Here is a 23,245-nt window from a genome sequence, read left to right as displayed (position 1 = left end):
AGATGGTGCGTTTTGGCTGCAGCTAACATTAACTGCAATCGCATTCAAAGAGCTGCGGGCGTGAGAAAGCAGGACAGTCTGCTGCGCTCAGGACAGAAAGCACACAGAGTGAGAGAGATTTGCTCTCATTAAGGAGAATAAAGGGCGATCCTCCAAACCATTCCCAAGCTCTTTATGGATTTCTCAAGACTTGTAGCCCTCAGTCCACAGCAATTCTGACCTGCCAAGCCGTGTTTGTTTCTTCTCCAACAGTGAACAGCAGCGCGTTATGCTCCTGTTTTACTCCCTTTTTGGACAAGGCCTGACTCTCCTACCAGCAATTAAGCTTTCATCGCTCTAATTCCATAATTCAGCCTGCACCTTTCCCTTTAGTTCCCATTGAATTCCATAATTTAGTCTACACTCTTTCCCTTAATTAGCATACACGTTTCCTCTTGAATTTCCTTATGAATTCCATAATTTAGTCGTTACAAGTGCGTCTTGAGCGATTCTTTTATGCAACAAGATCAAAGCGATTCCTGCTTGGGCTGAAATGATTTTGTGTTTTAGGATAATGTCACATGCTAATTCGCACGCCAGAATGAAGGCGGCTGTGAATCAAGTATCGGTAAAGATGCCCATAGTGCTTTGCGAATCTCTGAAAAACATGTTAATATAGCTTACTTTAACTTAAACGTGTGTAAAGGTGGGAGGATATTACGTAGGCTAGTTGATCTGTCATATGTGTCTAAAACTTTTTAAGTTTTTTAAAGGTGGACGACTCGCACGCTGATTAGTTCACTGTTACTGTTTAACAATAAGAATGAATTAACAAGCATAAATGTTACCGTCTTCTCAATTAGACGTGCTGAGAAAGACATCTGCAGTAGGTACTGCTCTTCATCTGAAATGACTTGGTGCACCTGTGCCTGCATGATGTGGCAGAACGGATACAGGCTGGAGAGGATATACCCGCCTGTTTATAGCACACATTTTAAATCTTTAGGCTTCAGTGCGCTGATCTGCTTTGACCTACCTTAGGCAAACAATACATACTAACACCGTCATGAACGTGTTTAATGTTTTCTGCGTATGCTATGTCCACGGGGATCCTGCCGTGCAATCGCAGTAGCCCAAGCGCGCGCGCGAGTTTGGGTTACAGTAATGCCCACTATGTTCATGCAAACAATATCAACGTGTGCTACTTCCATGTGCTTGTTTTGTTCATTCAGGCGTATGTTTTAGTCTAGATTATGTTGCGCAACTCGATGCGCAAAAGTTGCGGTTCTTCTTTATGCGCAGTGGTGGAACGACTATGGCGGTTTGGCATGTGAGAATACTGCACGCTCTTTGAATCTTCCACTTTAGATGTAATGTTTTCTCAATTTTGACAGAATCAGGTCGACAGCAGCACGCGCTCGGAGGGCGAAGAATGTCCCAGAATGGGTTGCCCTGACACGTGCATCCAGCACTTTACACCCAACAGCTCAGCACAGCTGAAAAGACGCAGAGGGAAAAAAAAAACACCCAAATTTACTCACCCAAATTTACGAAGCTCATCACCATGTCAGCGTCGTTCAAGTAAGCGTTGTCTTGAGATGTGGCTAAAGGGGGTCCCGGCGTGGTGAACATGGACTTATACTGATCTAAAATGCCGTCCACTTCGTTTCTCTCCTCGCTGTTTATCGTGTTGTACAGGTTCAGCATGAAAAGCGGCGCGGAATTGTACTTGCCGTTGAGCAGATGCGGTCTGGGTCTGTGCGGCAGTCCGAGGATGGACAGGATTTCCTTCTGCATTTCTCGCTTTTCGTGAGTCCGCAGCCGCCGATGCAGCTGAAGATCGTTGTTAAAATCAACTAAATTACCGCTACCCGCCACGAGGAACATGCAATAAGAGCTCCACCATAAGCCCGCAAGAGCAAAGCGGTGGCTTTTCATCTTAGATCCAGTTTGTTAGGTAGAGCTGTGGACTTTCCAAAAACTTCCAAATAAAAAAGTAAAGGTCCTGGAGGGGACGGAACGCGCGCTACTGTTCTGCTGTTCTGGGGGATATCACGGTCCTTTACGATAAAACCGACTCTGAGCAGCCGTCACGCCATTGAAGAAACTGTCCCATACGAGACCAGCGGGGTCACGCTTCATGGCATGGGTGGATTTGTTTCGAAAAATCTCCATTAATCCCACGTAATGAGTGCTTTCGGAGAGAAAAAAACACTATGAGACACTTGATGGACACGTTTTCCTTCTCGCGCCAATTTTAATTTTGACAAAAACAGAAAAGACGCCAAAAGGACGCTCGGTCGTCAGCATTCCCAAAAGCCCGTGCCATAGAAATAGACCTACAGCTCTGTCTCCTCCACAAGGAGCTCCCACATGGGCAGTCCACCGCGAAGCCTGTCACACTGGGCGAACTTGGCATGGTAGCGGAGCGCGTGCACGAGGGACCCGCCCAGAGGAGGAGCGATGGGGGAACAGAGGTGGGTAGAGAAGGATAAAACTAGCGGTATTTCTGTTTTGGAGGAATTAATGACTCGGGTAGAAGGAAAGTGCTATGATGAAAAATGGAAATAGAGGATAAAAATTGGAATAGAGATTAAAAAGCTTTGAGGTCAAAAACCCTAAAACCCTTTCTTAGTCGTATGCTTTTGTTTAGTGATCCTTTTGGTCAAAATAAAACGTTAAGACTGGAAGACGACACGAGAAAAATGCAGATGCATCCTCCTCTTTCTGGCAGTAGTACGTCAGCATTTCCTCGATATATTCACCTAGTATCTCAAACTAATGACTTATGTCCTTGAAATGTTGACTGAGTATTTCAAAATAATAACCTCTCGAAATTTTGACTTATTTTCCTGAGTTTTTGAGTTATGCCATGTCGTAGTTTTTTAAGTACTTATTTTGTGACACTAAGTCAATATTTCGAGAAACAAGTCATTTTTTGAGAAACCACATCAACATTTCGACATACTGCTGCTAGAAACAGTGACGGTATTTTTTTCTCTACCTTTCTCTACCCCAAAACGTACAGCGCTAAGAAGCTATGTCAAGCGCCTGGATGGGGCTTTTATTTTGGCCAAAGCACGACCCCTAACGACAGAGCCATTCGCGAAAGAGGCACCTCTTCTTGATGACTTCTTAAATCAAAGTCCTCACATCTTATTTTATCTCATGTAAAATCAGCATGATGAACTGGAGTCTCTTAGCAGTGCTTTCAAAAGGAGTTCAGTCAAAGTCAAAGAGATCACAGGAGAGGCAGAGACCCCCCAGCTTCTGGATCAGAATCAGGTGACCGGGCTTTGGAAGAGCTTCTGTAGTGAACTTACAAAAACATGAGGAAAAAAGGATGAGAACCTGCATGTTTATTTTACACGGGGAGAGGGATTAGGGGGCTTGCATGGTCACAAATGTACACACAGTATGTTGTGTCTGCCGTGGTTTAAGATGGATGTGATAGGTGAAGAGTTATCTTGAAGTGACTAATCTATCAGCAGGCATCAAAGACAGTAGATGCTGGCCAAGCCAAGCTCAGTCAGCCCCCCACCCACATCAGCCCCTTGCAAGTGTTAGCCATAAACAACACATACTCAGAAGACCTTCAGCACGCCATGCCTCAATCTACACACACATATAGACAAAGCACAAGAAAGGGGTCATGTTTCTATATACATGTATCAACTCACTCAATTTTCATATTTTTCTTCTCTGAGCTTAACTGCTAGGATTCTCTTCTCATCTGTTACGAATTTAAGAAGGCGTCTCTTCTACATTGGCTGTTTATATAAAGTAACCACAAGCCTAATTCAGCCTATGGTTATAAAATGTTTGTGTGTGTTTGTGTTTATCAGTTATCACGAACACAAGTGCATTTTAAACATTGAAATTCAAGAGATTTTTTTCAACATTTTTGCATTATTTAGTCCTTTAGATGTAAACAAAGTAATTCAGAGTGGTGTAATGTGAAATGCTTAATTGTAGAGAAACTTGCCAACTCAGATTTCAGTGGTGATGATAGGAACCAGGAGTCACAGTGTCTACATCACATATATTGCCTTTTTACTTACTATCCAAAATAATATTGTTTATTTTTATACTATTATGCCTTGAAATACTTCGCATGTACCTCTACGCCAAGCATGGATTTTGAAAGTATAGTTTAGGCCAAAGTGTTGTCACAGCAATGTCTTAAGGATCACACTGTATTTGTAACCATTTAGTTTTTTAACTTTCGGTGGCATAGCTTTAGAATTAAACAATTTGGACGGTTGGTTACTGTCACTAATGTTTTGAATAATTATGAGTCTGAAAGTTTCTCTAGAATATAGCATTTATCATCAAACCATTCTCAATTACTTCACCTTAACTACTTAATTATGCAGTAATTTAGAAAAAATACCCTAAATAGAAGGAACAAAAATTTGTCACATTATGATAAAAGGAAAGTGTTTCGCTTCTACTGCCTATATTTTAGCACAAAATGCTCCTTAAAATAGGCATTGAGGATACATTTTAGTACTGTTTTAAATAATAATGCAATTTTTAAATTCCTTAAATTCCTTGCTCCTTGAAAATTCTGGTAAATGTGTCTGCCTGGAGTCAACCACTAAAACCTTTAACCTACTGCAAAGCAGTTGGTTATGTGCTAATCTTGTCAGAAGATTCTCATATTCATTCATTACTTCGTTCATTAAGAATGAAAAGTTTACGCCACATGGCTCAAGCACACATTCATGTGTATGACTAGAAGCGAGGGTGTATGTATGTAAGCAGAGTGACTGTCCTGTCATCATATAGTCTAGACAGAGCTTCACCCTAATTAACACACACTCACACACAAGGCTTGCTCTTGTGACAGCCTATAGGCATGTCATTCACACACTTTTCTTTTTTTCTCTTTCCATCTTCTAATGCACACACAAAACCCAGTATACCAGTTTAAAAATGTGTCAAAACAGTAGTCAACTAGATTGCTGACTTTAAAGCATTCTAAAAATCACAACAGAGAAGAAATCCATATTTATTCATTAAAATCTTTAGCATTTATTTTCATAAGATTGGGGAAACATTTTCAGCTCTTGTAAAGTTATCCAGATATACTTATTTTCCTTTAAAGGGTAATTCCACTGACTATTCAACATTTCTGCATAATTCAACCACTCAGATGTTAACAAAGTAATTCAGAATCAGTTGAAGTGAAACACTATATTCTAAAGAAACTTGCTTTATTACTGTTTAACTTCATTCATAGCGAGAGGGGCATGCAGAGCATTGTAAAGAAAAATAGCATGCAAAGAAAACATTTATTTCAGATTTAGCACTATTTTACAATTTTCATCGTTACATACAAAAACACAGTTGGTAAGTTTCTCTACAACGCAGCATTTTACATCAACCACTCTAAATGGCTTTGTTTAAATCTCAGTGATTTTCCTCATTTCCAAAATTGTTACACAATTTTTAAGATCAATTAGCAAGTTACTGGCTGACATTTTTCACCACTGCAAATTGTGTTCATATAAACCTTTCTCTTTTCAAGAGCGAAAACGTCTCTTCTTACAAATACTATGAAAAAGAAAACAACTTCTCAGTAAATAAGCAGTAAATACCCAAAGACACCATCAAACATTCAGAAGGACCAAAGGAGTAGGATTATTTAATATATTATTTCAATCCACAAAAGACAAACTTTAGGACATGTAAGAAGAAACTGGAGGAAAACTGCATTTATCACATGCTCTGCATCTCTGGTGTCTGTATGTATGCTGTATCCATCATTTAACAAAACCCAAATAAACCACTGCTAAAATCCTGAAGTATAAAAAACTATCTTTGGAAAACAGACCATTAGATATGGTATTACACAGTAATCCAATGTTTCTCTCAAACTACTATTACTAACATTACCGCTGCTATTATTTGGGTCATACTGTTTGTGAACTGTCAAATTCTTTCAAGAGAACTTTCCACCTCGACCAGCACCAGAGCTGAATCTGGTTGCCCCGGTGACAGATTCAGCGGTGATGACTGGCAGGCCGTGGTCGATCTCGTACTGCATAGCCTGAGTAAAAGAGGTAGAGTCAAAGGTAGCGTGGTAGGCGGAGTTACGGTCAGCACGGAGACAAAGCTGAGGGAAGGAACTGATCTGTTCAGCAAGTTCCACAGCTGCCTGTAAAGCTGACAGACACACATGCGCACACACATAAACAGACAGTAAGAAAAATACTAAATGAAAAGCAAACACTACAAAAGCTTCCCACAGTATTTTTTGTATAAATAAGGGAAAATATTGATGCTGCACCTTATTTTACTTTAAAGTTTCTGCAGTATTTTGTAGACAATATTGAAGTCATACAAATTTATGTTAAATTTTATTGCTTCTCAAACTTGACACTTCAGCGTAGAAATTGTCCAAATCTTATTTTTAGCTAATTGTGATATGTATTAGATTTTTTTTTATAAAGCTGTGTTATGTTAAAATAAACATGGATGTCCTTGGTTTCTCCAAAATGTGTATAGCAATGTTAATGGTGCTTTCACAGATATCCCACTAACCAAGTATCCCACTAACCAAGTATCCCACTAAATTTTTTGGCATAGAGGCAGGCCTTGACCTACCTTACTTATTATGGACTAGGCCTTTCCTATGTATAAGCATGATGCTCCTTATATACTCAAGCATGATTACATCACATTTATTGTTTCTAGTTTAAATAGCCCCTGTCCCACCTTTTTTGGAATGTGTTGCATTAGATAAAATAAGATAAAACATTAAATATCTTAATTTTGTACTGCTTTCTTTTAAATACAGATTATTAGATTTACTAATCATGCTATCTGTTTTTTATTTGAATTTCACCTACTGTCCCAATTTTTTTAGGAATTAGGTTGGTAAAACTGCTATATTTACACTGTAGCCATGAGAACGTCTTGCTCCTGTCACTACCAGAAAATCTGTGTTGGCAAGTTTCACTGCAATACACCATTTTACATAAAACCCCTCCAAATGACTGTTTTGAAAAAATTGTGGAATTCCTCTTTAAGGCATGTAATGTGAATGGGGCCTGCAGTGAATAATAATTTATGTAATTATTCACAGTTTTTCAATGTGAACTTGCCATGTGACTGACTAACTAACTAACTAGTTAGTCACAAATGCAGGGGTTCCCAACCCTGGTCCTGGTGACCCCACACTATGCACGTTTATGTGTTTTGTCTCATCTACCACATTCAACTCGTTAACTAGTTAACAAGCTCTTTATGGGCTTGGTCAGGTGTGTGGAGCAGAGAAAACACAAAGATGTCCTGGGACTGGGATTGGGAACATTAAGATAATAATAACACTTTTACTGGATATATGAACCAAAATAGGCATTGAATAGGTCAGATTAACCCAGTGTGTAATACAATTTATTTTACAATGTCAGTGTTAAGAGGTAAGTAAGAATATGTAAATAAAAAACCATGAAATAATTGACTGAAAGCCTTAAAATCTATCATTTAGAGAGTCTATATACTTTCTTCCCCAAAAATTATATAGATGTTCTTACATGTTCTTAAGCACCTGTAACTGGTACAGGCTGATTAATGGGTTTTGCATTTCCAGCTTCAATATGCAAGCTATAATGGGAGTGAATAAGTGTAGATCAAGAATTAGGCAGAAGTTCGGCATTCATATTTCCGTAAGTCTTACAATCTGAGTTTAAGACACACAAGTCCTAGAACACTCATCCCAATGATTAGTCTCAAGGCTGGTTAATATATAAAATGAAAAAGGTCATTAACATAATTTAACAATAGTGGAATTAATACATGTTTTCTATGTGTATATGCAACATCTAAGTGCAATGATAAGCACTCAGCTCATCTAGCCTGACCTGGCTATGGCTGTTGCTCTAACAAAGCCTTAGCCTATTAGCCTAATCAGCTGACATCATCACTGGAATTCATACTGTGGTTCAGTGAGTGTACTGCTTTGAGAGCTCTTATAAGACAAGCAGTCATATGGAAAGGTTTGGGCATCCCTGATGAAATTACATGTTTTGTTCATTTACTAGGTGAAAATAAGTATACATCTACAGGCAACATATTTATGCTCATTTGAAGTTATTAAATACATTTATACACATTTAAATAATCAGTTATTGTTTATGTGACAAATTTAACAAAGTGGGGGGAAACGTTGCCTGTGCACAAGTTATGGCACATTTTATATTTTATGTTGTATGTTTTTCAATATGCTAAACTAAGCAAATAAATAAAAAACTGCACTAAGATTTGCAGAAAAATGTCATACTTAAGTGTGTTCCCTATAGAGGATGTGTTCTTATTGTCACTTAGAAAATCAACAAAACATGTCATTTTTGGACATACAGTGCAGGTTCAAATCTAGTAACTGATTCTCAGCTGTTTCTTAACAGTAGTGGTATGTTAAACGCACATCATATCATTCCGTACCTTGTCTGTCAGGCACAACTTTGTTTGCCAGTCCGAATGTAAGCGCTTCCTGAGCTCCTACAGGTCTGCCAGTCATAATGAGATCCAGGGCTCGGGACAGACCAATCAGCTGTGGCAGCCGCACTGTACCTCCATCAATCAGTGGCACACCTGGCAGGGTGGGGCAGATAGCAAATTCTATGTACCAAGTACCCTGGTCAAATTACATGCTTTATGATTTTCTACCATTTTAAGAAAATAGAAACACAATTTGTATTTGTTTGCTGAGTTTAACTTTTTTCCAATATGTCAAAGTTTAAAATGAAATGTGATTTGACCATGTGTGTTCAAACTTCTACATACAATTTTATGCACAAACATACATATTATAGGGCTTCATCACACACCAGACACAACCATATACACTACTACAGTAAGGCTAAGCCTCTTTACTCCACTCACAAATGTTTTCTGTTCTGTGAAAGACAAAAAAAAAACAAAAAAAAACAACATGTAACAAGTAACTGAATGTTCAAAACTTGGCTTACATGTGTTCTGTTTTATGAGTCATATGGCTTAAATTAAACGGATCAAGCCCAGAAAACAGCACAGATTAATGGAAGTCATTAATTTCTCAGGATCAATACAATATGTCAGCATAATTCATATAATTCTGCATCACTGCAGCTGAGGAGAAGCCAAAAGGGGATCACTCGCAGTTCTAGTGGATGAAGTAAATGAGAGGGAATTTAAAAACTATAGTTGGTGCACACATGAGTAGACCACTTTGAACACTGTATTTCACAGTACGATTGCAAGATCGTTGCAAGACTGTAGTCAAGAGGTACAACTGTGTTAACAAACCGATACAGACACACACTACCGAAAAAACAGCCCTCTCAGTAAGACAGATTAGTTTCAAAAGGTATCCTAAATAGCTAAATCAGGACTGCTTAATATCATTGCATAATTTCCATCTTTAAGGCTGATGTCTGTCTGTCTACTCATATGAAATGATGCAACATCTGTAAAACATTCATACTATTTTGGTCGAGAAACTGCAATCAAATAATTATATTACCCATAGAGTACTGTGCAAAAGTCAGACCATTATTTTGATTATTTTCATTACAATAAAAATGGCCATTAAGTACAAGTTATTGATTTTTCAGCATCAGGAAAAAGCAGAAAACATTTTATAGAACAGAAAATTATACAGAAGCCTCAACAACTAAATATAACAGCAAAATTTTCAGTACTTAGTGTCCAACTTTTGCCTTTATTACAGCTTTCATTCTTTCTCAGGAAGCTCATTCTAAGCTTTTTTAAAGAAATTTGCAAGGATATTTTTACATGCTTCTCATAAACACTTGTAAAGTTCAGTCTTCGATGTAGGTTTAATTTTCTGCTTCTCATGATTCAAGTAATATCAATTAGAAATGTAGACTTATCAGCCCATAAAACTTTATTCCACATTTTAGATATACAGTTTGAGTTTTTTTTTTGTTTATTTTTTTTTCAGATATGAAGCAAGAGCACAGCTTGATTTCCTTCTTCTCTCTCTCTCTTAAAAATGAAAGCTTTCAGGACTGAGAGATTTGATATATGCTGTGTTTCTGTTAAAATGTTTTCTGCTTTTTTCTGACACTGAAAAATGAATAACTTAGATGTTTTGACTGCAAATTAAACAAATGAAGCATGGTGCCTGACTTTTGCACAGTGCTATATTTAAAATAAATAAATAAAATGAATTAGAAGCTAAAGAAGTGCTGAGTAAACCCAGTTTCATTCTACAGAACCACTTCTTTCTCTCCTCCAAGTCTAGAACTTTGTGGTGAAGCTACGGTTTTGGAGTCACATGACAGGAAACAGTCATTGTGATGAGGCAAACATTTGGCCACATCAGTGCTGCACCTCTGTCACTCTCACCACAAGGGACTCCCCCAGGCTTTTGCCATATGGTTTTCCTGAAAAAAAACATCTTAAAATTACTCTTGCCAAAACAAGATTAAGTAAAAAACCTACTAGATGGAATCCCAAAATAAATCCCTTCCACCAAAGTCAAGACATTTATTACTTTAAATGGCTGGTGCTTGAGGGCCTGCTATGTGCTTCAGGCGAAGAGAAAAAAGGAACCCAAATGTTCTGTCTGAATAACTGGGTTAGGACAGAGGAAAAGCGGTCTTAAAATTAGAATAGCAGTCTGGCCAAATAAACCAACCTAAGGAAACCAAGCACTGAACATCGTGAATTTTTCGGTGACAGCGTGGTAAAACATTACCAAAAAGATGCTTTAGCGCTTGTACAGAATGGTTTTAGCTGTTTATATTTATAGGGATGCACTGAATAATTTAGTAAAGGTAGACAAAGACCCAAACAAAGTAGAAAAGTACAGAGATTCAATATATGCCAAGTTCAAAAATAAGACTGTTTACAGAGAAAGAAATGCATCTATTTCATAAAGTATGTGAAGATCAAACAAGTTTTGAAAACAGGTTAGATTGATGCAAAGTTCAAAAATGTGAAGTGCAGATCAATTTAATAAAGAACAAGATTAAATCAAAGAAGAAAAAGGGATGTACTGATTGATTTTATAAGGTAGGTAATATGTGGTTGTATATGTGGTTATTAGGCCATTATGACACCCACCCTATTAGGAGATCAACATGTCAGATCCAGTGTATAACATTAATAAGGTATTTTAGGTGAAAAAATATTATGGCCCATTTGATGGAATAAAATTTAACAGAAAAAAATACTTTCTACTTCCAAACAGTGTCACTACAGACTAAAAGAAACTACTGATTATAATGTGATGAGCATGTCAATCAGATTTCAGACTGAATGCCACAGCATGCTGGTGCCTATGCCATGTCATCAAAGCACTGTTTAGGAAAAACTGAAAGAGCTGTGATGGTGGCAGGAATCAGATTCCTGGGTGGGCACAGCTGGGACAGACTGTCTGGGGGATGGGCATGGAGGCAGACGTGGGCAATGCTAGAACGCTTGATTTAATGACAGAGTGAGGATGATGATGATGACTCTGTTTTTGAAACAGGCAGCATGGGATTGAGTTGCTGGCAGTAAATTATAGCACAGCTGGCATATTTATAAACATCATGGTCATATTTACAGCCCTGGGGAGGGATGGGCTAGAACTAAGGCCAGAAGAAAACAGTCTCTAGATGTTCAGATGACCTTCTTCAAGATGCCGTATAGAACATATGAATGAGTCAGTTACAAAAGGGTGTCATTTTTTCCCCAAACAAATTGCTTGATTGATTTACATGATATACCCATTCCATATGATGCTACTGTAGGTGCTCAAATTGGGGGAAAAAAAAAAACAAAAAAACACACAAACATATCCTATACATGACCTCAAATTCAACGCTTTGCACCTCACATAAGCCATTAATAGGACATTAATGGAAAGGTCCACAGTTTTATAAACTGCTGTGGCTGACAATCAAATAACTATCATTATCGATAGGTAGTTAGTCATATTTGCACTTCATCAAGCTAGGAAAACATGCATGTCTGTAGGTTTATGTAACATAAAAATTGAGAAGTCTTTTAAGTTCTACTGTGTATACAGAAGATTAATTCTTGACCATTTTACCAAATCTGCGGCAGAAAACCCCCATGATGGCACTCTCTTCCACCACTCTAAGATCAGCCAACAGAGCTAGCTCCAATCCCCCAGCCACAGCATAACCACTCACTGCCGCAATCACTGGCTTGGATAGCCTCAGACGAGAGGGACCCTGCAACAGACTTTAAATTAGTCATGGTCACTTTAAGGTTTAAGAATGTGGATTTCTCTATACAGTAGTAGAATGACAGAAATCACCATTACTAAGAATTTGCCATTAGAGCTGATCACATTGAGCAAACAACCTCAAGAGTAACACTCTTTCAAACAAATGTTCAGTTTTGATAGCTTTCCATTACATCAGTCAATCTTTCCATTACATCAGTGCTTAGCTAAAATTGAGACAAGCATTGGACACCCCAGTACTGATAAATTACTGTATTACTGATGAATAAACAGATCAATGTAGACATAATGCCGTGTTTCAAAAGCTGCACTAAGAGTCACAAAAACACTGGAAACCAGTACAAATAATGTTGAAATGAACCTTGCCACTAGATCACTAATGTTGCCTTCAGCTGCATTGATAGGTGGATTGTCTGAAAAAGAACAGGATTTATATCCTTCTCTCACCATTGGTGCAGGACCTTGGTTAACATCTTGCTTCAGCTTGAGAGAGGCAGAGCCCTGGGAAAGCTCCTTAAGATCATAACCCGCACAGAAATGTCCTCCTAAAACAGACCATAAAATTGCACATAACAGGAATTACCCCACAAAAGTAAAACAGTAGGATTTAAAAAGTGGGATTAAAAAAACAACTAGAAAAAACTGATTTGAATAGATAGATTTGTTTAAACCAAGGATATTATTTGGGAGATGGACTTCCCCTTGCTACACTAACAGTATCTACTCTTTTATATATACACTAGATGTTGGAATCTGGTGTAGGTATTTGACTGCATTCATCCACAAGATCATTAGTAAGAGCTGGTTTTGATGTTGGATGATTAAGTCTCAGTTCAGAAACAGCACTCGCAAAAAAGTACAAAAGTTGCTTCACTGTTCTACAGTCCAATGCTGAGGAGTGCCAAATGCCAAACTTCCTAGTGGCACAAACAAGCTGGACCTGGAGGTATTAAAGAAAGGCTAAATGATTAAGTAATTTAGTCCAGGCCCCCCAGTCTGATTTCCAGCTTGATCGTAGCCAGGGATGCTTCTCAATCCATTCCCCACCTCCTTCAAATTGTTCTTTTGCAGTGCTCCAGCATGTCTCTGTCTTTTTCCAAAGCCAGTTTCTTTTTAAGGTCTGACTGCACCCATTGCATCTTCTCCTTATTTCCTGATCCAAAGGCCCTCTTCCTTTCTTCAGGAGGTCCTTCAGGTTATTGTGATTCACAGTTTGTCATTAAACAAACAGTGCACTGTCTTTTTCAAACTTGTATTATCCACACAAAAGTCGCTGTAGTCTGTAATACTGTGGCATGTAGTCTGTCAGTGTTGTCTCCATGCAAAGCTTGAAGCAAGACCCAATCTGTCTCTTCTAATGCACCCTGAAGAGCCTCCTTAATCTCTTTTGTCCATTTATATTTCTGCATTTGGCAGAGCAATTTACAATTAAATCATGTAAAGCGGTAGCTGAATGTGGATTTAGTTGTCTTGTTGGAAGAACTAAACAAAACCAAACTACTAAGGTCTTAGAATAAATAAAGTTCAGCATGCAGTGCACATCGCACTGTACAAATTCAAACCATAACATGAAAAATATGTTGTTTTGCTTCAAAACATCATTTTCAACTAAAGCTTTCTGCCAGCTTTCCTGGTGTACCATGGTGTAAGTGGGGAATCAAGCATCAGTCTGCTGCGTGGAGGGCAGTGGCATTTCCCACTATGCTACACCCCCACATAATTTCCTTATAATCCTTTTGGAAACAGGCAGCCAGTGAAAAATTGATCTATAAGTGGGCACTAGATTAACCAGATTATGATAAGATTTGGCCAATGAAGGCAGAACAGCTGACTTACCTCTCTAATATTGCCATATAACATGTCCAGTACCCTGTTTCCTCTTGTGCTACATGTTTCATAATGCACCACACATTTTCAGTGGGAGACTCTGGACTGCAGATGAGCTTTAGCCCAGAGACGTTGGTGGCATTTCTCAATGGCTAGATGGCTTAGATGGCTTCTGCTTTGTGTAGCAGAATCTTAACTTTTACTTGTAGATGCAGCGACATACTGTTTTGACAGACACAGGTATTTCCAAAGTATTACAGAGGCTATGTAGTTATATTCATTACAGAAGCATGTCAGTTTTTAATGCAGTTTTAATAATGTTATGGACTACAGATGGTGAAATCCCCAGATTCCTATCATGTGCTGAAAAATGTTGTTGTTCTTAAACTGGACTTTTTGTGCAAGCAGTTTTTTTCAGAAGTACTGACTGGGCCTTTTGTGAATGCTCCTTTTATACCCAATCATGATTACCTGTCACCTATTCATCTGTTTTCCTGTGGAAAGTTCCAGAACAGGTGTTTTTGATCATTACACAAACTTTTCAGTCTTACATTGCCTCTGTCTCAACTTTTTTTGGAATGTGTTGCTGACATCAAATTTGGAATTAGCATATATTTACAAAAATAAAGGAAGTTGGTTAAATATTAAATATGTCTTCTATGTGTTGTTTTCAATCAAAAACCTATTAAACCCAGTTTACAAATCACTGCTCTCTGTTTTCATTTGTGTTTTACCTACAGTCTCAACTTTTTTGGAATTGGGTTTGTACTAGAATCACATTCAATGTGGAAAAAGAGAGAAAAGGACAGAAATCACTTGGCTTGTCTTTAATATGAAACATAAGAAAATTTGCTTGTGCAAACAGCAAAACTGAACTCTGGCTGCATGTGCTTAGTACAGGCAAAGTAAGACTGTTACCTATTCCATGCAGCACAGCAACACTGAGGGTGTCGTCCTGATCAAAAGCTGAAAGCTCCTTGGCTAAAATCTGGGCAGTCTCTTGGTTCACTGCATTACGCACCTCTGGCCTGTTAATCCCCACAGTAACCACTGGACCATTCTTCTCTGTAACCACTGTCTGACCTGCGGCATCAGAGATTATATATCATAAACATAACTGCTTACAGATAGAAATCTGAAAAAGAGAGGGAAAAGGAGAGAGGGAGAGAGAGGGTAAAAGACTGTTATATCATCAGTCCCAATGAGTAATCTTACTAAAACAAAGTAAACCGTAATTAAAACAATATTATATTGGCCCTTTGATGGTCATGTACCATCCATTATCCAAGTTTTCCTGAGTGAAATAATCAGTTGACTTCTCCCTCCTTAACTGAAATATGTGGTTTCCAACATTAAAGGCAAAGCAGTCATAAAAAAAAGTTGTTTATATGTTTTTCTTCAGTCATTCTGGCATACATAATGTCTCGATTCTGTCAAAGAAATGCTGACTTGCTTGCCAACTGTAATTTATTAACAGAAAAGTCAAATTATAAAAACATTGTGGTATACGTAATGAAATATAGTTCTATAATTATATTACTACTATTTACACCAAATGAGGCTTGCACCCAATACTTAGAACATGAAAACAACAACTGCATGAAATATATTATTCTAGCATGATCAACAACACACATTGTAATTAAGTAAAAATGATAATCTGCTAACACTACTACTAGTTACCACTATCAGCACTTCAGCAGTTGGCTGCTATTGAGCAATGAAACATACCAAAAACTTGTAAATGAACTTGAATACAGTGAAAGTATTCTAGTCTTTAGAATATTATCACATTTTACAGAATTATTTCCAATAATAGTTTATTTATAATAAATATGAATTATTTACAAAAATTGTTTATCCACATAAAGTACATTGAGACAGCAAAAAGTTAACCGAAATACCTATTTTCTGCAATTAAGTAATTATTTTGTGTTTTAGAGAAAAATATTTTGTGTGTACAACTGTTCAAAGTTGTGTTCTCTAGTCATACGCTGGCTAGTGTTTTTGAGTTATGCTCAAAATGAGCAGAAACGGTCAAAACCAAAACAGTCACTACCACAACATTTCAGTAGAATGATCCACCAATGCTTTCTGATTTATAAATGATACTTAGACATATTTCCATAGCAAATTTCCAAAAAAAAGTCATACAAATGTATACATAAAGGAAAGGGTACATAGTAATATCTAAAGGTTTAGATCTCCCACTGAGTAATAGGAGTGGGAGAAAAATTATATAATATGATATTTTAGGTTTAAATATAATATTGATACAAAGAGGCCCAAGTATCTATTTTTTATGATGTAATTATTTTTTTCTCTTAATCCCTAAGACGACACAGTTTATTTCTGGTCAAAGGAAAGTTTCTGTCAAAACAGGGTTCAATCCCACCACTCAGACAGGAATCAGGATCACCGCTATAATATAACCAATACTAGCCAATAAGCTAAGCTTTTTTTAAGCCAACTTTTTAGTGTGCTTTTTTGCTTTACAAATAAAACATCTAGCGGAGTCCAGTACAGTCACGAGACTTTCCTTACAACTAAAATTAAACTTGGCAATAAGTGATAAATTAAATTGGCGTGCATGAACATGGAAATAACCAAACTACACCGGACTTCAGTCATACAGGACCAGAATAGACGGCTTCAGCTTTAAAACGTTCTTGTGTACTACAGTCAGTTTAAAAAGGCACGTGCTGCCCCCTGGTGACAAAGATCATTTTTGCAACATATTACCTGTTGCTGGTCTTTCGTTAAAAACAGAACCACAGCTACGAAACAGCTTTCCAGCGACGTTAAAGCTCCATCGTTCAAACCGAGCAATTTTGTTTCTGATTATAAACATGGAATTCCCGTTCACAATAGTTCGGCAAGCCGACAGAGCCATTTGCTACAGCACCCAGGAGACGATATGGTTGATACACTAAAGATGAAGTTGTTTGCTTAAAAAACACTCTACGATTAAACTGCGTGTTATAATAATTCAAATGTCCTTTAGCAAATGCAAAACGAACAACTTCAATTCTTTGCGAAGACGTTACATGAAGCCAGGAACTGTGTGCCTATACTTGTACATTCAAAATAAAAGCCCTCGGGCCACTAGCACAGCCAATACTACTTTAAGCATAATAGATACATTTGTTTTCTTGTACACATAAAACGAGAAATATTCGTGATTTCTATAACGGTGCGAAACGGCGTTCAACGCGCTTTGATGTTCGTTTTCTCTCGTTTGATGGGTATTTTAGAGGTGTTACCCAGTGTTACCCAATCAGCCGACACGCATATGTAAACCCCGCCGAATTAAAAAAAAAAGCCAGGCACACAATGGATTCTAATAAGGTCTTCTACAAATATGGCCGCTACAGCTCTGTGTGCGCAACATTTAAACATGTTAGAAGACATGTTTTATTGTTAAGTTTTTTTTAATAGAATACACTAGAAGGACGCCAATAACGGCCTTCTCTGCTGCCATAGTTGCAACGCTTGCAGAACACAACAGACTGTTCAAGCATGCCGAAGTCACACCATTCGTCCCTGTTTCCTATCGACAGCTTTGTTTTGGAAGATATTTAGCAATCTAAACAGTAAATTAGGTTAAATTGAAAATGTTGTTATATTATTTGTTTCAGTTATCAGTTATTTGTTTCAGTTATGTATTTAAAAGAAGCTCAACTTCAGCTTAATAGCACCATGTTTAAACTTCCCTATGGGTGCAAAACCTAATAGCTGATTTCTTTCCCCACTAATAGCAAATAGTATGCCCAATACTTTAATCTTCAGTTTGTTTCTCCTTTCACTATCATTCTGGAAAAAAAAAACAACAGAATGGTGCTGTCTATATCCACCTATTCATCAGCCTACTGTTGCAGCACACAAGAATGAACAAAACGTTCCCTGTTCTCTGTTCACTAACTCCAGTAACAGCCTATCACTATATTGGCCTACCTGGATAATTATTATCTCTCTTTAAAGGCTTTTATTTAGAGAACTCATTTTGGTGAACTGACTCACTTTGGTATAGGATTTTTAGTATGCTAAATATGTATATGTAATGACAATATATGTGTAGTATGTAATTTTAATGTTAAGTCTTATTCATTCATTCATGTAAAATATATTGTTTGGTATATGCTTATCTGATACACTATTTCAGGCCACTGGTGTTTAAAGTAAGTCTTTGTGGTGTATTGATGACAATCATTCCTTCACATGTAAAATTGTTTGCACGGAGACTGGGTTATTCTGGGTCAGACAACGTCATAAGAACGGTAACCATCTTAAATGTGTTCTATAACTGACTATAAGGACAGGAATAAAAGTCTGTAAGTTGAAAGTACACAGTGTTCAGTGATCTTTAGTCATGATTGCAGTGAAATAGATCCAAGGTGAAAAACGGAAAAAAAAGTCTGGTCTCATGTCAGAAACTAAGCAATTTGGGGCTTTGTCAGGGCTGGTGTTGAAAACTAACTCACATTAGAAGTTGAAATCAGGTTTTGAACCTGCTTGTACTCTGTTATATGTTCTGCTGAATAACTTTAGAAAACCTGTATTGGCCTCCAGCTTCAGCCAGTGTATACAAATCTATGAGAACCCTTGGTCTGGTCTCATGTCAGAAACTAAGCAATGTGGGGCTTGGTCAGGGCTTGAATTAAAATGTAATTGACATTAGAAGTTGCAATCAGGTTTTGAACCTAACCTGTACTTTGAAATTAAAATAACTTTGATTCTAAATTAAGAACTTTTAAAAAGTCAGCCTCTGTTGAGTCCTAATAGAGTGGTGGGATACTTTAAATGGCCAAATATCTAATCTTGCCTCACTGAGTGGATCAGTGGGGCTGGGAACCCTTAGGCTTGACTGTTTTGTGAAGCTAAGCAAGACTGCATGTACTTGGCTATATATTCTACTGAATTATTTTAGAAGACCTGTATTGGCTTCCAGCTTCAGCCAGTATATACAAAACTATGAGAACCCTTGGTCTGGTCTCATGTCAGAAACTAAGCAATGTGGTGGGCTTGTATTGAGACCTAACTGACAATAGAAGTTGCAATCAGTGTCATGGTCTCAGTAGACCACGAATGTAGACTGTTCATGTGATAGAAGGTTTCATTTGTTGTTTGCAGTCTTAGATCATGGCCTACTGGCCTCTTCAGGTTATTCACGTTATAATATGTGGATTCATGTTCTCTTCCGATTCTCATAAGGGAAAAAAGAGTCGTAATTCGCTCGTTGTCGCCTCATGTTCAAGTCACAGTTAGAATCAGTTTGCTTTTATAAGTATAACTTGTTTTTTTTTTTGCTTCGTATCATTTGTGTACCTATGAGAACAAGCAATATGCTATGTAGCTGTCTGTTAAAATAGCTTTTCTTTGCTTCCATAATGGCGGGTAAATTTAACGTGGACCTAGTTACTGTCAAGCATGTCAGTGAGATTCATATCCTGTAAGAATTTGTGCTTCATTGAGATATGTATGAGCTAAAAAGGATTTATTTGTATTTTTACAGTTTCATAAAATGAATAGGAGAAAAGGAACTAAAGATCAAAAGTAATTCTCTATTGAGTCCTAATAAGATGGTGGGATACTTTAGATGGCCAATACTCTAAGCCTGCCTCAACCAGTGGCTCTACGCGGCTGGGAACCCTTAAGCTTGACTGATTTATGAAGCCGAGCAAGGCTGATCCAGCTCAGTGACTGGATGGGAGACCGTGCTGCCTTGCCAGGAGTTCAAAGCTTTTCAAGCAAACCTTTATTTTAAAACTAAACTATGGATACAGTGAAAAGTAGTTTATACTGTGGGACCAAGCAGAAGGCTTAAGACAGCAAACAGGAAGTCTGCATGTACTTGGTTATAAAAACTAACTGCAACTTCTAATATCAATCAGGTTTTGAACCTAACCTTCACTTCGAAATAAAAAAATAACTTTTTTTTTCTTTAATAATATTCCCGGGCCAGTATTCCTTGGCCACACCACCATCCCACCTTTTTCAAGGGACATAAAATTTTTCTTTTTCATTTCACTATTAATGCCACAACTCCATTTATTAATGATCATACAAATATAAGGTGATGTGGTACCACAAGCACCCAACCCCCTTCCAAACACCCACCCACTTGAGGTCATTAAGTAGTGCTACAATGGAACATAAAAGGATGACAAGGCCCAAAATCTGTGATAGCCTGTCCATGACCTCTGACCAAAACTGCTGAGTTGGGGGACAATTCCAGAAAGCATGACAGCATGACAATTGTTGTAAAGCTGGACAATGTTGACATGCATCACTGTGACTAAATCCCATATGATGTAGTTTAGAGGCTGTAATATATGCTCTGGGAAGGGTTTTATATTGAATTAGCTGGAGTTTTGAATTGCTGGTCATAGAGAAGACGTCACTGCATATATTTTTCCAGTTGCGATTACATGTTTCATTTATATCTGAGGTCCATTTTTCAGTTGGGAGTGAGACAGTGTTGTCCTTTGAGGCTATAAGTTTATATATTTGTGATAACATTTTCTGAGGTTTAAGGCAGTGTAGTTTTAAGTGTGGGGGGGGGGAGTACAGGAATTTTCACTATTAACTGTTTTCTTTGGAACATCTTTGAGTTGTATATACTGAAAGTGACAATTATCTGGCATATTGTATTTTTCTTTGATGTCATCAAAGGTCATGAGCAAGCCCTCAGAGAACAACTGTGCCAGGCTGGTTATTCCTCTCTGTTTCCAGGCTGAAAATATAAAAGGTTTGTTATTTATTAAAAACATGGGATTGTTCCACAAAAGAGTTTGATTGGAGGGAGAGTGGCTGTAGTAAAGAATTTTGTTTGAATTCCACCAAGCATTCAGGGTAAAACTTATTGCACTGTATTTATAAAATTGTTTTTTTTATAGTTTTGTTTATGAATGGAATACCGTTAATGTCCAGTTCTTGAATTAAACTTTCCTCAATGTCTAGCCAGGGTTGGTTTGAGCTACTTGTCCAACGTCTGATGTAAAGCAATTGGTGTGATAGAAAGTAGTAGGAGAAATTTGGGGCTCCAAGTCCTCCAAGATGTTTAGGTTTCTGGAGGGTAGCTAATTTGATTTGAGGCTTTTGGTGCTTCCAATAGAACTTAGTGACTGCATTGTCAAGATAGGAGAACCAGCCTGACAGTGGGGTAACAGGGGGTCATAGAGAACAGATAATTGATTTTAGGGAGGATATTCATTTTAACTGCTGATATTCAGCCAATTAGAGTTGATGGTCATTTATTCCACCTTTCTACATCATCCTTTATTTCTTGCATTAAAGGTATATAGTTAAGTTTATACAAATCGTTTATGTTTGAAGAGACATGAATACCAAGATATTTAATACACTGTGTGATATGTTTAAATAGTACATCATGGACCCCATCATCCCGGTTGAATTTACTTAGAGGCAGAAACTCAGATTTGGACCAATTAATGGAATAGCCAGACACGCTGCTATACTTATTTATCAGATCATGAACTGATGGAAGGGACAGTGAAGGGTTAGTAATATATATAGTAAAACATCATCTGCATATAGACTGATTTTATGGTGGTATGACTTTGACTGTATACCTGAGATTTTATCGCACTGTCTGATAGAAGCAGCCAAGGGTTTAATAAACAGACAAAACAATAAAGGTGAAAAAGCACATCCTTGCTGAATTTCTCTTTGTAGCTGAAAAGCTCTGGATATATGTCTTTTGTTGAGACAGAGGCAGAAGGTGAGCTGTATAATGTTTTTATCCAGTTGATAAAATATGGGCCAAATCCAAAGTGTTTAAGAAAGGCAAAGAGAAAGGACCACTCTACCCTATCAAATGCCTTTTCAGCATCCAGAGAAGCTATTATACACGGTGATATATATGGAGATTTTTTGCTGTTATATTTATGAATTAGAATGAATAACCTATGTGTATTCTCTGAAGACTGTCTCCCTTGATGATGATGAACCTAGTTTGATCTGTGCTTATGAGAGTGGATATCACTGATTCCAATCTGATTGCTAAAGCTTTACTTATGATTTTTACGTCTGAATTGATCAGTGAAATGGGACAGCAGCTGGAGCAATCTGTAGATTTTTTATTTGGTTTTAAGATAAGTGTGATCAGAGCAGTATTCATATGATAAGGTATGGATGCATTTTCAAACATCTGAGATTACTTTTAAAAAGAGCGGTGAAATACGAGGCCAGAGTTTGTAAAATTCTACTGGGTAGCCATCAGGTCCTGGTGATTTATGATTAGGCATTAGAAAGACGGCTTTGGTGATTTCTTCAGAGGAAAAGGTCTGTCTGTTGATTCTGATACACACGTAGATAATTTAGGTAATGCTGTTCAGGAATGCTTCAATTTCTTCCGTTGAGGCTTTCTTATCAGAAGTATAGAGATTAGAGTAAAAAGACCTAAATATATCATTAATAGCTAGGGGGTCCTGAATGATCTTACCAGAAGGATCTGAGATTGCTGTTATTATTGATTCTCAGTTTCCTGTTTTAATTGATTTGCTAAAAAATTTCCAGTTTTGTTTCCAAATTCAAATTGATGTTGTCTAAGCATAGCCTGTTCGGTCTTCTTTTGTAGTATATTATTAAGTCCGTATTTAGTTTTCATTACCTCTTTAATAATTGGATCAGTAGGTGTCTGAGAGGCCAGAAGGTCCAATCTCTTCACCTCATCCTGCAGCTTTTGTTCTTTTGCTAGGTCTTCCTTCTTTTTTTTAGAACAGTATGAAAAGATTTTTCCTCTCATCACAACTTTTGCTGTTTCCCCAAGTGTGCAAGCTGTAATGTCAGGATGTTTGTTAATTACAATAAAGGCTGCCCATTCCTGGATAAAATAATCTAGAAATTCTTTATCACTGAGTAGTGTTAAAGCACCATCTGAGTGGAAGGAGGGATTGATAACCTGTTAGAAAGGTGATACTAATTGGGGTGTGATAAGATATAATAATACTATTAATATCTGAATGAATTATTCTATGTGTAATAGAATTGTTAAACAAAAAGTAGTCCATGCAGGAATATGACATGTGGTGAGGGGAGTAATATGAATATTCTTTACTTCTGGGGTTCTGTAATCTCCAGATGTCCACCAGTCCATAATATGACATGTACTGTTTAAGCAAAGTTGTTGAATGATTATTTGTGTTACTTCATGCTGAAGAGGAACGATCTACACATGGGTTCAGAACTGTATTGAAGTCACCACCA

The 23,245-nt window shown here is 37.5% G+C and overlaps 2 protein-coding genes across 3 annotated transcripts in view; both read right to left on the bottom strand.

Annotated features, from left to right (window-relative positions):
• bmp6 (bone morphogenetic protein 6) overlaps nt 1-2,370 on the bottom strand; it is a 54,196-nt gene extending 51,826 nt beyond the window's left edge. Inside the window, exon 1 of the mRNA XM_036560693.1 lies at nt 1,521-2,370. Coding sequence (XP_036416586.1) covers nt 1,521-1,917 — 397 coding nt within the window. The 5' untranslated portion in view covers nt 1,918-2,370. The remainder of the gene's footprint in view (nt 1-1,520) is intronic.
• A 2,622-nt stretch (nt 2,371-4,992) lies between these two features.
• Nucleotides 4,993-17,090, bottom strand: zgc:101569 (uncharacterized protein LOC449822 homolog). 2 transcript variants are annotated; one of them, XM_036560662.1, is made up of 7 exons: nt 16,760-17,090; nt 14,936-15,100; nt 12,638-12,735; nt 12,032-12,176; nt 8,431-8,580; nt 7,524-7,593; nt 5,887-6,150 (listed from the first exon to the last, which is right to left on the bottom strand). In XM_036560662.1, the coding sequence occupies exons 1-7, from the start codon at nt 16,908-16,910 to the stop codon at nt 6,123-6,125; spliced, it is 807 nt and encodes a 268-aa protein (XP_036416555.1). In that variant the 5' UTR covers nt 16,911-17,090; the 3' UTR covers nt 5,887-6,122. The 2 variants fall into 2 exon arrangements, with proteins under 2 accessions (XP_036416554.1, XP_036416555.1); XM_036560661.1 differs by lacking the exon at nt 7,524-7,593 and having other exon boundaries at nt 4,993-6,150.
• Nucleotides 17,091-23,245: the final 6,155 nt, after the last annotated feature.

This window comes from Colossoma macropomum, unplaced genomic scaffold (assembly GCF_904425465.1).
Source record: "Colossoma macropomum unplaced genomic scaffold, Colossoma_macropomum, whole genome shotgun sequence".
NCBI classification, from domain to species: Eukaryota; Metazoa; Chordata; class Actinopteri; order Characiformes; family Serrasalmidae; genus Colossoma; species Colossoma macropomum.
The sequence above is the reverse complement of the archived record's forward strand: the minus strand, read 5'-3'. Positions and strand labels throughout refer to the sequence as shown.

Excerpts from the sequence above, each read along its gene's own strand:
- zgc:101569 (XM_036560661.1), bottom strand. The coding sequence starts at position 16,910 with ATGGCTCTGTCGGCTTGCCGAACTATTGTGAACGGGAATTCCATGTTT. Across the intron at positions 8,581-12,031 it reads GGTTTTCTGCCGCAGATTTG|GTGTGCCACTGATTGATGGA; the intron begins GTAAAATGGTCA and ends CCACCCTGCCAG. Across the intron at positions 6,151-8,430 it reads AGTTGTGCCTGACAGACAAG|CTTTACAGGCAGCTGTGGAA; the intron begins GTACGGAATGAT and ends TGTGTCTGTCAG.